We start from the raw sequence: 13,065 nt of genomic DNA on the forward strand, positions 1-13,065 counted from the left end.
ATGGAGGTGGTGGACCCGCAGCAGCTGGGCATGTTCACGGAGGGCGAGCTGATGTCGGTGGGTATGGACACGTTCATCCACCGCATCGACTCCACCGAGGTCATCTACCAGCCGCGCCGCAAGCGGGCCAAGCTCATCGGCAAGTACCTGATGGGGGACCTGCTGGGGGAAGGCTCTTACGGCAAGGTGAAGGAGGTGCTGGACTCGGAGACGCTGTGCAGGAGGGCCGTCAAGATCCTCAAGAAGAAGAAGTTGCGAAGGATCCCCAACGGGGAGGCCAACGTGAAGAAGTAAGTACGGCTTGCTGGGGTCGGGGCCGGGCCGGGCCAGTCACTGTGCGGATGGTTCTGTCTTCCTTCCTTCTCTCCTCCCTCCCTTACTTCCTCTTAACACCCTGAACTGGACCCGTCCGGCGCCTGTGTCCTCCGTGCCAGGGAGAGCGTGGTTGGGGGCCTGCGTTACGGACTTTCACTCAGGCAAGGCCAGTTGTCGCAGCGGGGCGTGCGTTTGCATGGGCTCTTGGACTCCAGTTAAAATGCTCTGGTAGCGAAACCCTCCTGAGAAGGGAGCGGCCCCCAATCCCCTAAGACTAGCCCCTTGGCTCCCCCAGCTGTCCAAGGAGCAGAGGCGCCCAGTGGAATCAGCCTGTGTTTGTTTGGGCCCCGAGAGTTTGTGTGCGGCCGCCAGCAGGTTTTCTGCGCAGTGTGTGGCTGTTACCGGGGCCAGGCGAAATGTGATTTGTTTATCCTGTCAGAGGGGAACCCTGGGCTGCCAAAAATAACTGTTTGCACCGGCTTATCAGTCAGCAGGAGGGAAACGTAGTCTTTCCTCATTTGCCAGGGATGTGACGCTGGAAGCATCCCTGGCCCCCGGCGCTGGCAGCCCTGCCCGAGGGGGACTGTGCCTCCCTCCCGAATTGCATCCGGAAGACCTTACTTTTCCAACTGACTTCTTCAAGCACGGGGCTGCCGCTGGGCATCCCGGACGCCTCTGCATCTGTGCGCGGGAGAAGCTCCTACCCAGGGCAGCACGGGCCGGCCTGAGCCTCTCCCAGCTGGTGGGGGTGGCGGGGGGGTGTCCCTGCCTTATTGCAACCAGACACGCTGCACCTGTCGCCGCCTGGCGGGCCCTGCCCAGGCCCTGCTCCTCTCCCAATCCTCTCCCAACCCTCTTAACTTTCAAAACTTTGCCTCCTGTTTCCAAGAAAGGACCTTATCTACTAGGCTAGGCCTCGAGGGACTGGCAGGGACATCCTGGGCAGGGCACCATGACCTTGGAAGGAGGTCCGGGGAGTGGCTGCTGCCGTGTCTGCTCTCACCTCTCTCCTGCTCAGGGGCCCTGGGGCTCACGTACTTTTTTTTTTTTTTTTTTTCTATACGGAGTCTGGCTCTGTCGCCCAGGCTGGAGTGCAGTGGTACGATCTCTGCTGACTGCAAGCTCCGCCTGCCGGGTTCATGCCATTCTCCTGCCTCAGCCTCCCCAGTAGCTGGAACTACAGGCACCCGCCACCACGCCCGGCTAATTTTTTGTATTTTTCAGTAGGACAGGGTTTCACCGTGTTAGCCAGGATGGTCTCGATCTCCTGACCTCGTGATCCGCCCGCCTCGGCCTCCCAAAGTGCTCGTACTACAGGCAGGCGTGAGTCACCGCGCGTGGCCTTTTTTTTTTTTGAGACGGAGTTTCACTCTTGCTGGTCAGGCTGGAGTGCAGTGGAGTGATCTTGGCTTCCTGCAATCTCCACCCCCTGGTTCATGTGATTCTCCTGCCTCAGCCTCCCGAGTAGCTGGGATTACAGTTGCCTGCCATCGCGCCCTGCTAATATATATATATATATATTTTTTTTTAGTAGAGACAGGGTTTCACCATCTTGGCCAGGTTGGTCTTGAACTTCTGACCTCGTGATCCACCCGCCTCAGCCTCCCAAAGTGCTGGGATTAAAGGCGTGAGCCACCGTGCCTGGCCAACACACTTCTTAATCAGCATGCGGGCTGTGACAAGCGGAAACCAGGGACACAGGCTCTGAAGTTTGTACTCTGGAGCTGGAGCAGTCAGGGTTAAATGGGAGCAGCTGGGAAGGGCGTGTTTCCACGAGGCCTTTCTGATGTCTCAGTGCCCAGTCTTGACACGGGTAGAAGGCGTGGCCAGTGCCTTGGGTCAGTGGAGCAGTTGCCCGTGCCTGGTCTCTGTGAGATGGGTTGGTCAGGGGCTGGGCAGAGCCTGTGCTGGGGTAGCAGGTGCCCTCTAAAGGGGCCAGTGACAGTCTCTCTCCCAGCAGTCAGAAACCCACGCTTAGGGGCCGGACGCGGTGGCTCATGCCTGTAATCCCAGCACTTTCGAGGCTGAGGTGGGTGGATCACCTGAGGTCAGGAGTTCGAGACCAGCCTGGCCAACATGGTGAAACCCCGTCTCTACTAAAAATACAAAAGTTAGCCCTGTGTGGTGGCGCGTGCCTGTAGTCCCAGCTACTCAGGAGGCTGAGGCAGAACATTGCTGGAACCTGGGAGGCGGAGCTTGCAGTGACCTGAGATCGCACCATTGCGCTCCAGCCTGGGCGACAGAGCGAGACTCTCTCTCAAAAATAAATAAATCTGGCTTGAGTTTTGACAAATGTATATGCAGGGTCAATGGGAAGAGAGACGCTGGGGGGAAGAAGCCCGACTGTGAGTGTGAGCCCCCTGCTTTCCTGAACAGTCAGTGGAGGAGGTCCTGGGAGCTCAGGTGAGCACCTGAACGGTAGGGCGGAGCCTGAAGGTCTTGGTGGAGACAGGCCAGAGGGTTGCAGGAACCTAGTCTGGCCCAGTGCCTGGGAGAACAGTAGGGAACACGGAGGCAGGGAGGCAGAGGGGTTGGCAGGACCTGGACTGGACTGTGCGTCGCAGCTACCCACAGCTTGACCCCACTGCCTTGAAGTGAGTGATGGACCCTCACTAGTGTTCAGCGTCCAATTTCATCCTGGCCCTGAGTGTGTAATGGCTTTGCCCTTGCGGGGCCCCCTGGGATGAAGGGTGAGCCCTGTCCCTTCCTGGTCACCATCTGCCATCAGGAGCTGCCCCGCTTGCAGCTGTGATTCAGGAGCCACTGCACTTCCTCCAGCCCCCTGGGTGCTGCCAGGGGGTCCCCCTACTCTGGGAGCTGGTGCGTCCTGACTGGAGGCTGCCACGTGCAGAGTGCTGTCAAGGAGAAGGGGTGTCCACTGCCCAGCCCTGGGGCCCAAGGCCTTGGCCAGCCTTGCTGCCAGCGCTGCAGGGAAAAAGCCTCCTTTGTGTGTGGGAAGCTTAATACACTCCACTCAGATTGTGTCTCGCAGCGAGTGTCTGGAACCTTCCAGACAAGCCTCAGGCGTCCGGTCCTCTAATTGGTGTGGAAAGTGTGGGCGATCACCAAGGGGGGTGGGTTGGGGCAGATGGAGCCGGCATGAGTCCCGTCCCTTCCCTTCCTTCCCAGAAAGGCAGCCCTGGAGTCCGTGCCTTGTCCCGCTCTCACTGGCAAAAAGTATAATCTTATTAGAAATGGGAAAGTTCCAGAAAGCATCAATGAGTTAAAAAGAGGGCTGGGCATGTTGGCTCACGCCTGTAATCCCAGCACTTTGGGAGGTCAAGGCGGATGGATCACCTGAGGTCGGGAGTTAGCCTGACCAACATGGTGAAACCCTGTCCCTACTAAAAATACAAAATTAGCTGAGTGTGGTGGTGCACGCCTGTAATCCCAGCTACTCTGGAGGCTGAGGCAGGAGAATCACTTGAACCTGGGAAGCAGAGGTTGCGGTGAGCCAAGATCATGCCATTGCACTCCAACCTGGGTACCAAGAGTGAAACTCCGTCTCAAAAAAAAAAAAAAAAAAAGGGCCGGGGCGGGCATAGTGGCTCACGCCTGTAATCCCAACACTTTGGGAGGCCAAGGCGGGTGGATCACAAGGTCAGAAGTTCGAGACCAACCTGGCCAACATGGTGAAACCCTGTCTCTACTAAAAATAGAAAAATTAGCCAGATGTGGTGGCACATGCCAATAATCCCAGCTACCTCATCTGAGGTCAGGAGTTCAAGACCAGCCTGGCCAATATGGCGAAACTCCATCTCTACTAATACAAAAATTAGCCAGGCGTGGTGGTGGGCACCTCTAGTCCCAGCTACTTGGGAAGCTGAGGCAGGAGAATGGCTTGAACCTGGGAAGCGGAGGTTGCGGTGAGCCGAGATCGCATCATTGCACTCCAGGCTGGGCAAGCCTAGGAGAGAAGAGCGAAACTCTGTCTCAAAAAAACAATTAATTAAAATAAAATAAAATAAATCAGTGCCATAGGCTGTTTCTGATAGGCAGTGGGTTCCTAGGGTGGAGCAGAGAAGGGCTGGAAGGGGTCGCCAGCACCCAGCCCGGCTCCCCCTGCTTCTTGGGGGACAGCAGGGCTGGCTGCTGCTGCGGAGCCCACAGTGGGGTTCTGTGGGGGTGCAGGCAGAAGGCCGCCATGCCTCCCTCCCCCTTTCCACTCCAGTGAGAGTGGGCTCGAAGGCAGGGAGTGTGCCCGCCTTGTGGAGCCTCCGCAGAGGCACCCAGGGCTGCCGTGAGCGCACAGCCTGGCGGCGTCCCACGGCCCTCCCCTTTCCTGTCACTTCCACCTGTTGCAAAACACTGTGCTGTCGTGTGTTTTCTTTCTACCTGTTTGGAAATGTGAAAATCACCGCTGCCATAGGAAACGGGCCCAGATCCGGGCTGTGGCTCTCCCATCCGCACCGCCCCCGCGGTGTCCAGCCAGGAGGTGGGAGGCCGGCGGCACTCAGTGTGCGTGGTTGCGGCGATGATTGGCAGATGCTTGGACCTATGGTAAAGAGGATTTTCGCGAGTTGGGAGTCAGTCCTGGACTTTGTAGGTCTTTACATCACAGGCGGCCTTTATGGGGTTCCAGCATCTGCTCAGGCCCCTGCGCCAGCCATGTGAGGCCTGGGTGTCTTCGAGGCCTCTGTTTGTGCCCCTCTCTGGGCAGCGGGAGGGACAGCTCTGAGACCCAACGGGAGCTCAGGGGCTGGGCAGCCGCAGAACAGCGGGGTGATGGGTCCACTGGGGGTTCTGGGCTGTGCACACAGTGGGCTTCCGGTGCCCAGCCAGCTGGGGCAGGCCTGGAATGTTGGTTCCTCGCCCAGGATCTGGGGCGCTGCTGTAGCTGTCGAGGAATCAGTGAGGCGGCTGGACGGCCTGTATGTCCCACAAACGCCACCGTGTTGCTCAAATTGGACTCAATTTTCTTAACAGCTTTTTTTTTTTTTTTTTTTTTTTTGAGATAGGCTCTCACTGTATCGCCGAGGCTGGAGTGCAGTGGCGCAATCATAGCTCTGGGCTCAGGTGACCCTCCTGCCCCCAAGGTATCTGGGACTGCAGATGTGCGCCACCACACCCGGCTAGTTTTTTGTAGAGATGGGGTTTCGCCATGTTGTCCAGGCTGGTCTCAAACTCCTAGACTCAAGCTATCCGCCTGCCTGGGCCTCCCCCAGAGTGCTGGGATTACAGGCATGAGCCACTGTTTAGCCACGTTCACTTTTATTTATTTATTTATTTACTTATTTATTTATTTTTGAGACGGACTCTCGCTCTGTCCCGCAGGCTGGAGTGCTGTGGCACGATCTTGGCTCACTGCAAGCTCTGCCTCAGCCTCCCGAGTAAGCTGGAACTACAGGTGCCTGCCACCACGCCTGGCTAATTTTGTTTTTGTATTTTTAGTAGAAACAGGGTTTCACCGTGTTAGCCAGTATGGTCTCGAGCTCCTGACCTTGTGATCCACCCGCCTCGGCCTCCCAAAGTACTGGGATTATAGGGACGAGTCACCGCGCCCGGCTCACCTTTTTATTTTTTATTTTATAGAGACAAGGTCTTGCTGTGTTGCCCAGGCTGGTCTTGAACCCCTGACCTTAAGTAATCCTCCCTGGCCTCCCAAAGTGCTGGGATTACAGGTGTAAGCCATAGTACTGGGCCTAAAGTTCACTTTTTTTTTTTTTTTTTTTTTTTTGAGATGGAGTCTTGCTCTGTCGCCCAGGCTGGAGTGCAGTGGCGCGATCTCGGCTCACTGCAAGCTCCGCCTCCTGGGTTCACGCCATTCTCCTGCCTCAGCCTCCCGAGTAGCTGGGACTACAGGCACCTGCCACCATGCCCGGCTAATTTTTTTGTATTTTTAGTAGAGACGGGGTTTCACCGTGTTAGCCAGGATGGTCTCAATCTCCTGACCTCGTGATCCACCCGCCTCGGCCTCCCAAAGTGCTGGGGTTACAGGCGTGAGCCACCGCACCCGGCAAAGTTCACCTTTTTAAAGTGTGTAATTCAGTGGCATATAGTACATTGACAGAGTTGCGCAACTGTCACCTCTATCAGCTTCCAGAACATTCTTGTTACCCCAGAAGGAAACCCCGTCTCTGTCAGCCATCACTCCCCATTCCCTCCCCAGTCCCGGCACCCATGCATTCCCTTCCTGCCTCTGGATTGGCCTGTCCTGAGCATTTCACATGAGTGGCGTCACACACCGCGTGGCCTTTTGTGTCCGGCTTGTCTCACGGAGTGTGCTGTCCTCAAGGGGCATCCACGCCGTGGCCTGGGTCACGGCTGTGTCACATTCCAGTGTGTGGAGGGCCATGCTGCGTTTGACTGCTCATCTGTGGCTGGACACTTGGGCTGCTCCTGCCTCTGCCTGTGAATTGTGGCTGCTTTGGTGCACTTGCGCTCAGCCAGCGTCCCTCTAGAATCCTCGAGGGCCTTGTTTCAGCCGCATCAGGAGGGATTCAGGGACCAGGGCACGCGGGTCTGGAGCTGGGAGTTCCTGGGTCTCCATGTGCCTCCCAGTCCTGCTCTGAGCCGTCGGAGGCCGGGGCGAGGGCCGGGCCCATCTCTTCCCTGTATGATCTGTTTCTAGGCAGATGGAGGCTCCTACCCGCACCTCTCTGTGAGCTTGAGTGGCGTTTATGACTCTCCTTCCTATTTCCTGTCCTGCTAATCAACAAGTCAGCTAAACAGTCCACACTGCCTGGGCAAGCCCAGTAGGCCCCTAACGTGGCACCTCGGAGCGGCTGGCGATGCCCCAAGAGCCGGGCTTCCCCCTCCTGGAGGCTCTTCCTGTTCCTCGCCAAGCTCTTAGGTTTCTCTGGGCCTCCTCTTCTGCTCTTTTTCTGGCTGGAGACGCCAGAGGAAGCCTGGCAATCTAGAGAAGCTGATGTGCCCCCAGCATCCCAGAGGTGACTGCTACCAGGCGGGGGGCGGCCCCACCCCCACTCCTCCCCTGGCATAAATCGGGGGACGCACATGCCTGCGCAGAATGCCTTGGTCCCTTTTAATTAAACAGACAACCCAGTGTCCCTTGGTCTATGCCGACCTGCTCAGGAGTGCCTAGGCTCTTCCACATTTCAGCTGCTGTGCGTCCTGCTGCTGTGAAGTGTCCCCGTTGAGGTGGAGGCAGGGCAGGGCACCTTCGGTGAGGGCGGATTCCTCCTGTGCCCGTTTCCCCATCTGTAGAATGAGGGCTTGTGGGGGAGACGTGCTGTCGGCAGGTGGTGGCCGGCGCAGGGAGGTTTCTGGGAGGGAGTCCTCCATCCTCATTTGCTTTTAGGGCCATGCAGCCTCCCGAGTGGCCCCCACGAGGCTCTGAGGCTGCATGCAGGTTGAAACCCTGGCCTCGCTGCCCCTCCTCAGGGTTAGGACTGTGCTGGAGCCTGGGTGGGTGTGGGGTGGTCCCTGCACAGGCAGCAGGAGGTGGGCCAGAGCGGTGCTGGACCTGAGGGCCCGTGGCTCCCTCAGCCCCACTGAGGAGGCTGGAACAGTGTCCTGGGCCACCTTTCCTGCCGGTAGCCGACTCCTGCCGAGGCAGGGGGTGCTTTCGCCTCGTGGTGGAGCATCAGGATCTTGGGGCCTGTGCGTCCGAGCATCTGGCCTCTGCTGTCTGAAAACAGCACCTTCCCTGCTCCGCCCCCCAACCGCATCTCCTCTGAATAGAAGGCAAGTCTTGCCTCCCAGGAATGGCCTGTGACCCTCATCAGTGGGGGAGGTTAGGGGCACACAGAGCCCTGGGGAACAAGGGGATCTGGGGCTGAGCCAGGCCTCTCGGGCCCACCCCGAGCTCTCCTGAGCAGCCTGGCAGGCAGGAAGGCGCTGGGCCCGGGGCCTTTGTTGAGCCCAGCCTCGCCCTCAGCGTCCTCCTCAATGCCCTGGGCGCCTGCCAGGCTGTGGACACAGGCCCCGGCCAGCTCTATAAATAACGCTGCCGGTCCCTGCTGGGAATTGGTGCCACCACCACATAGCCCAGAGAGAACGGAAACACAGGGCTTCCCAGCGAGCAGACCAGGCCCGCGGTGACCAGTGGAAGTGGGGGACGCTTCTCAGGGCTGGGCAGCCTGGCAGGGCACCAGGCACAGCCAGGGGCCGGAACCAGTTGCTCACTGGCTCCTCTTCTGGGGGACTGTGTCCCTCTGTGCCCTGTCCCCATCACCCACCTTCCTTTCCCTTCATCCTGCTCTCCTAGCCCCTCCCCAAGCTGGCGGCCCCTTGTCCAGGCCCAGCCCCAGCACAAGCCCTGGCAGAGCCCAGGCCTTGGCGTTCTGAGATTGCCCTGAGGGCAGTGAGCAGTGAGCCTTGGGACTGATGCACTGGGAGGGAAAGGTGAGCCAAGGCTTCCTGCAAGAGGCAGCCCTGAGCTGGGGGTGGGGAAGGCTGGGTGATGGGACACCCCAAGTTTGGTTTTTTTTTTTTTTTTTTGAGATGGAGTCTTGCTCTGTTGCCCAGACTGAAGTGCAGTCGTGCAATCTTGGCTCACTGCAACCTCCGCCTCCCAGGTTCAAGTGATTCTCCTGCCTCAGCCTCCTGAGTAGCTGGGATTACAGGCGCCCATCACCATGCCTGGCTAATTTTTGTATTTTTAGTAGAGACAAGGTTTCACCATGTTGGCCAGGCTGGTTTCGAACTCCTGACCTCAGGTGATCCTCCCGCCTCGGCCTCCCAAAGTGTTGGGATTACAGGTGTGTGTCACCGCGCCCAGCCCCCCAGCTGTTTTTTATGCTCCATGCTTGGGCTTCCTGTTAAGAAAAAAAAAAAAAAAAAAACTATGGAGATGGAATTTGCATACTATACAACTCGCTCGTTCACAGTGTACAATTCAGTGGTATTAAGTACATTCACACGGCTATGCAACCACTACTTCTAATTCCAGAACGTTCTGTCACCCCAAAAGCAAGCCCCATTCCCATTGTGTTACTCTCCATCCCCTCTACCAGCTCCTGGCCACTCTGAATCCACTTCCTGGCTCTGGATTGGCTTGTCCTGGATATTGCATAGAAATGGGATCCTGTCGGCTGGGCGCGGTGGCTCACGAGAGCAAGAGATCCAGACCACCCTGGCCAACATGGTGAAACCGCATCTCTACTAAAAATACAAAAATTAGCTGGGCGTGGTTGCGGGCACCTGTAGTTCCAGCAACTCAGGGGCTGAGTCAGGAGAAATCGCTTGAACCCGGGAGGCGGAGGTTGCGGTGAGCTGAGATCATGCCATTGCACTCTGGCCTGGCGACAGAGTGAGACTCCGTCTCAAAAAAAAAAAAAAAGAAAGAAAAGGAAACAAGAAATGGGATCCTGTCATCCCAGCACTTTCTGAGGCCGAGGTGGGCAGATGACTTGAGCCTAGTAGTTCGAACGAGACGAGCCTGGGCAGCACGGTGAAACTGTCTCTACTAAAATACAAAAATTAGCTGGGCGTGGTAGCACACGTCTGTAGTCCCAGCTACTTGCGGGGCTGAGACGGGAGGATCGCTTGAGCCTGGGAGGTGCACTCCAGGCTGGGCGACAGGGAAACCCTGTCTCAAAAAAAAAAAAGAAAAAAAAAGAAAGGGCATCACACACTGTGTGTCCTTTAGTGTCTCAGTGTGACATCCTCAAGGTGCATCTAGGCTGTGGCAGGAGTCAGAGCCTCACTGGTTTTTGTGGCTGAGTCGCGTTGAGTGCGTGGATGGGCTGTGCTGATCCTCGTCTGTGGAAGGGCCCCTGGGTGGTTCCACATCTCGGCTGCTGTGCTTCCTGCTGCTGTGAGCATCTTGTGCTCTGTTTCTGCATGGCGTGTACTGTTCCTCAGGGTGTGTACCTGGGAGTGGAGCTGCTGGCTCACAGGGTAACAGACCTTCGGAGAAGCTGCAGACGCCTCCATGCCCACCCACTGGGTGTGAGGGCCTTGCTCCTCGTCATTTTTGTTTTTGTTTTGCTTTATTTTTTCTTTTATGAGACAGGGTCTTATTCTGTTGTCCAGGCTGGAGTGCAGTAGCACGATCACAGGTAACTACAGGCTCAAGTGATCCTCCCCCTTCAGGCACGTACCTCCACGCCTGGCTAATTTTGGTACTTTTAGTAGAGACAGGGTTTCGCCATGTTGCTCAGGCTGGTCTCGAACTCCTGAGCTCAGGTGATCCACCCGCCTCGGCCTCCTATAGTGCTGGAAGAAATGAAGTGTGTGCGACAGGGCGGCAGCTGCAGAGGGGGCCGTGCTCTCTGGCCTGCGGAGGGGGCCGTGCTCTCTGGCCTGTTGGGCCCGACCCTTGTGACAGGCAGGTGGGCGTGGCCAACTGGGCGGCAGCTGCAGAGGGGGCAGTGACAGGCGGGTGGGTGTGGCAGGACCCCACAATGTCTCTTCCTGTGGCGTCTCCTTCTCCGTGTGCCCCTTCCTATGGGCCATCCTTCCAGCTCACCTGCCGCCCACCCTCCAAGGAGTGGGACCCTCAGAGTTGGGAGCCCTTGGCAGCGGGGGACTGTACAGTGTGACGGAGCCATCACCAGGGCTCCAACTCACCCTGGTTCCTGCCACGGTCTGGGCTCCATCTGTGCTACCATTGCAATAGTCTGGTTTCTAGGAAGCAAAACTGTTACTGAGTTACAAAGCTCAATTAAGAGTGTCCTTTGGGAGGCCGAGGCGGGCGGATCACAAGGTCAGGAGATCGAGACCATCCTGGCCAACATGGTGAAACCCTGTCTCTACTAAAATACAAAAAATTAGCTGGCTGTGGTGACACGTGCCTGTAGTCCCAGCTACTCAGGAGGCTGAGGCAGGGAAATCATTTGAACCCGGGAGGCAGAGGTTGCAGTGAGCTGAGATCGGGCCCCTGTGCTCCAGCCTGGCGACAGAGCAAGACTCCGTCTCAGAAAAAAAAAAAAAAAGAGTGTCTTAACTGTGTCCTCCAAAGCCCTCGCCGGCCGATGACAGACTGGAGGGCGCTGTGCTCCCACCCCCTACTGCCCTGAGCCTGGACGTGTGGCCCCTGCAGGGCCCTTCCCCAGCACTGTGAACTCACAGCTTCTCTCTAGGGAAGGGAGGAGGTACGCCACTTCCACGGGGAGATGGGGAGGCCGACTCCAGGGATCCAGGCCATCATCCTAACGTCGGGTCGGCTGATACACCCCTGTCCTCTCTGTCCCAGGGAGATTCAACTACTGAGGAGGTTACGGCACAAAAATGTCATCCAGCTGGTGGATGTATTATACAACGAAGAGAAGCAGAAAATATATCCTTTCTGGTGTTGGGGCTGTGGGGCCTCCGTGGGAGGGGCTGGGGCCCTGGGTCCGCCTGCCCCGAGGCCTGCTCCCCTTCCCGTCTCCTTGAAGGAGACTGGCACACGAGGGCCGTGGCCTTCCCTGGTTCTCCGGAAGTCAGCCATTGTGGCAGTGGCTGAGCAGCTTGCTGAAAGGGGCCCTGAGCCCCGGCCCCTGTGTCTTGGGCCCGTGGGGTGTCAAGACCCTTTTTTCTCATAGTCTCCTCCCAGGCTAACCAGGGGTGTGGCCAGGGTCTGCCTGAGACAGGCCATGCAGGCTGAGCGTTGTGGGCCATTTTGGTCGTGGCTGGGCGTGTCCTCGTGTCATCTGTGGACACCTCCATGGGTCTTACGGGCACAGCCTCCCTACGGGGACTTTGCTTCCTGAGGTGCTGTGCCCAGAGCAAGAGCCAGAAGGGGTCCTGAGGCTGGGGCTGTGTTCCCTGAACCACGCGGTCAGGGGCCCTGGGCCCGTCCTGCATGGACCCGAGCCTGCTGGCGGGGGCGTCCAGGAGGCACCATCCCCCACCCATGGGCAGGGTGGGGGACGTGAGCCCAGCAGGAACGCTGCCCCAAGAATCAGCCCTGTCCTCCACTTCCCCGTAGGCTCCTTCCTCCTGGGACGCTGGGGCCCCTGGGCCTTTTCAGAGGGGTGGCTGAGGGCACGGCGGGCCCTGGTCCCAAGAAGGGGCAGGGTGGGTGCAGAGGGTCCCTCCGGAGTCCCTTCTCTGGCCCCTGTGCTCCCCGGGCCTGTGAGTGGGGCTGCCCCCTGAGCTGTGTGTCCTTAGCGCCCCACGTATATGGTGATGGAGTACTGCGTGTGCGGCATGCAGGAAATGCTGGACAGCGTGCCGGAGAAGCGTTTCCCGGTGTGCCAGGCCCACGGGTGCGTGCGCACGGCAGGGGCCAGGGTGGGGCGGGGGCCGGGGGCCAGGCAGGGCAGGCTCCTTTCCGTGTGGCCACACTGCTTGTCCTGATGTTCATTGACATGAAGGCCCAAGTTTTTTTGTTTTTTTGTTCTTTTTTCGAGATGGAGTCTCACTCTGTCTCCCAGGCTGGAGTGCAATGGTGCGATCTCGGCTCACTGCAAGCTCCGCCTCCCGGGTTCACGCCATTCTCCTGCCTCAGCCTCCCGAGTAGCTGGGACTACAGGTGCCACCAAGCCCGGCTAATTTTTTGTATTTTTAGTAGAGACGGGGTTTCACTGTGTTAGCCAGGATGGTCTCGAACTCCTGACCTCGTGATCCGCCCGCCTTGGCCTCCCAAAGTGCTGGGATTACAGGCATGAGCCACCACGCCCGGCCCTGTGAAGGCCCAAGTTTTTAAAAACAGTTTTGGGGTTCCCCATGTGTGGCATCCACAGGCAGGGCTGCTGCCAACCTCCCGCCTCCATCTTTGCTGGGCCTGCTGCCTGAGGCCAGCAGCCTGCTTCCAGCCCGTCGCTGGCAGCCGCCTGCCCTAACCGGATCTCCTGGATGCAGGTCTGGTGGCCTCAGAGTCAGGGCCCCTTGCTGCTGCAGGACCGCAGGGGCAGGGAG

General features: G+C 58.2%; 1 protein-coding gene across 5 annotated transcripts in view; it reads left to right on the plus strand.

The window, feature by feature from the left end:
• STK11 (serine/threonine kinase 11) overlaps window positions 1-13,065 on the plus strand; it is a 21,376-nt gene continuing 8,311 nt past the window's right edge. For 3 of the 5 annotated variants that reach the window (XM_054465318.2, XM_054465316.2, XM_054465319.2), the window contains exons 1-3: window positions 1-290; window positions 11,417-11,500; window positions 12,324-12,413. In XM_054465318.2, the coding sequence (XP_054321293.1) occupies window positions 1-290; window positions 11,417-11,500; window positions 12,324-12,413 (464 nt within the window). The remainder of the gene's footprint in view (window positions 291-11,416; window positions 11,501-12,323; window positions 12,414-13,065) is intronic. The other 2 variants (XM_054465317.2, XM_054465321.2) reach the window with 1 other exon arrangement.

Source organism: Pongo pygmaeus, chromosome 20 (assembly GCF_028885625.2).
Source record: "Pongo pygmaeus isolate AG05252 chromosome 20, NHGRI_mPonPyg2-v2.0_pri, whole genome shotgun sequence".
NCBI classification, from domain to species: Eukaryota; Metazoa; Chordata; class Mammalia; order Primates; family Hominidae; genus Pongo; species Pongo pygmaeus.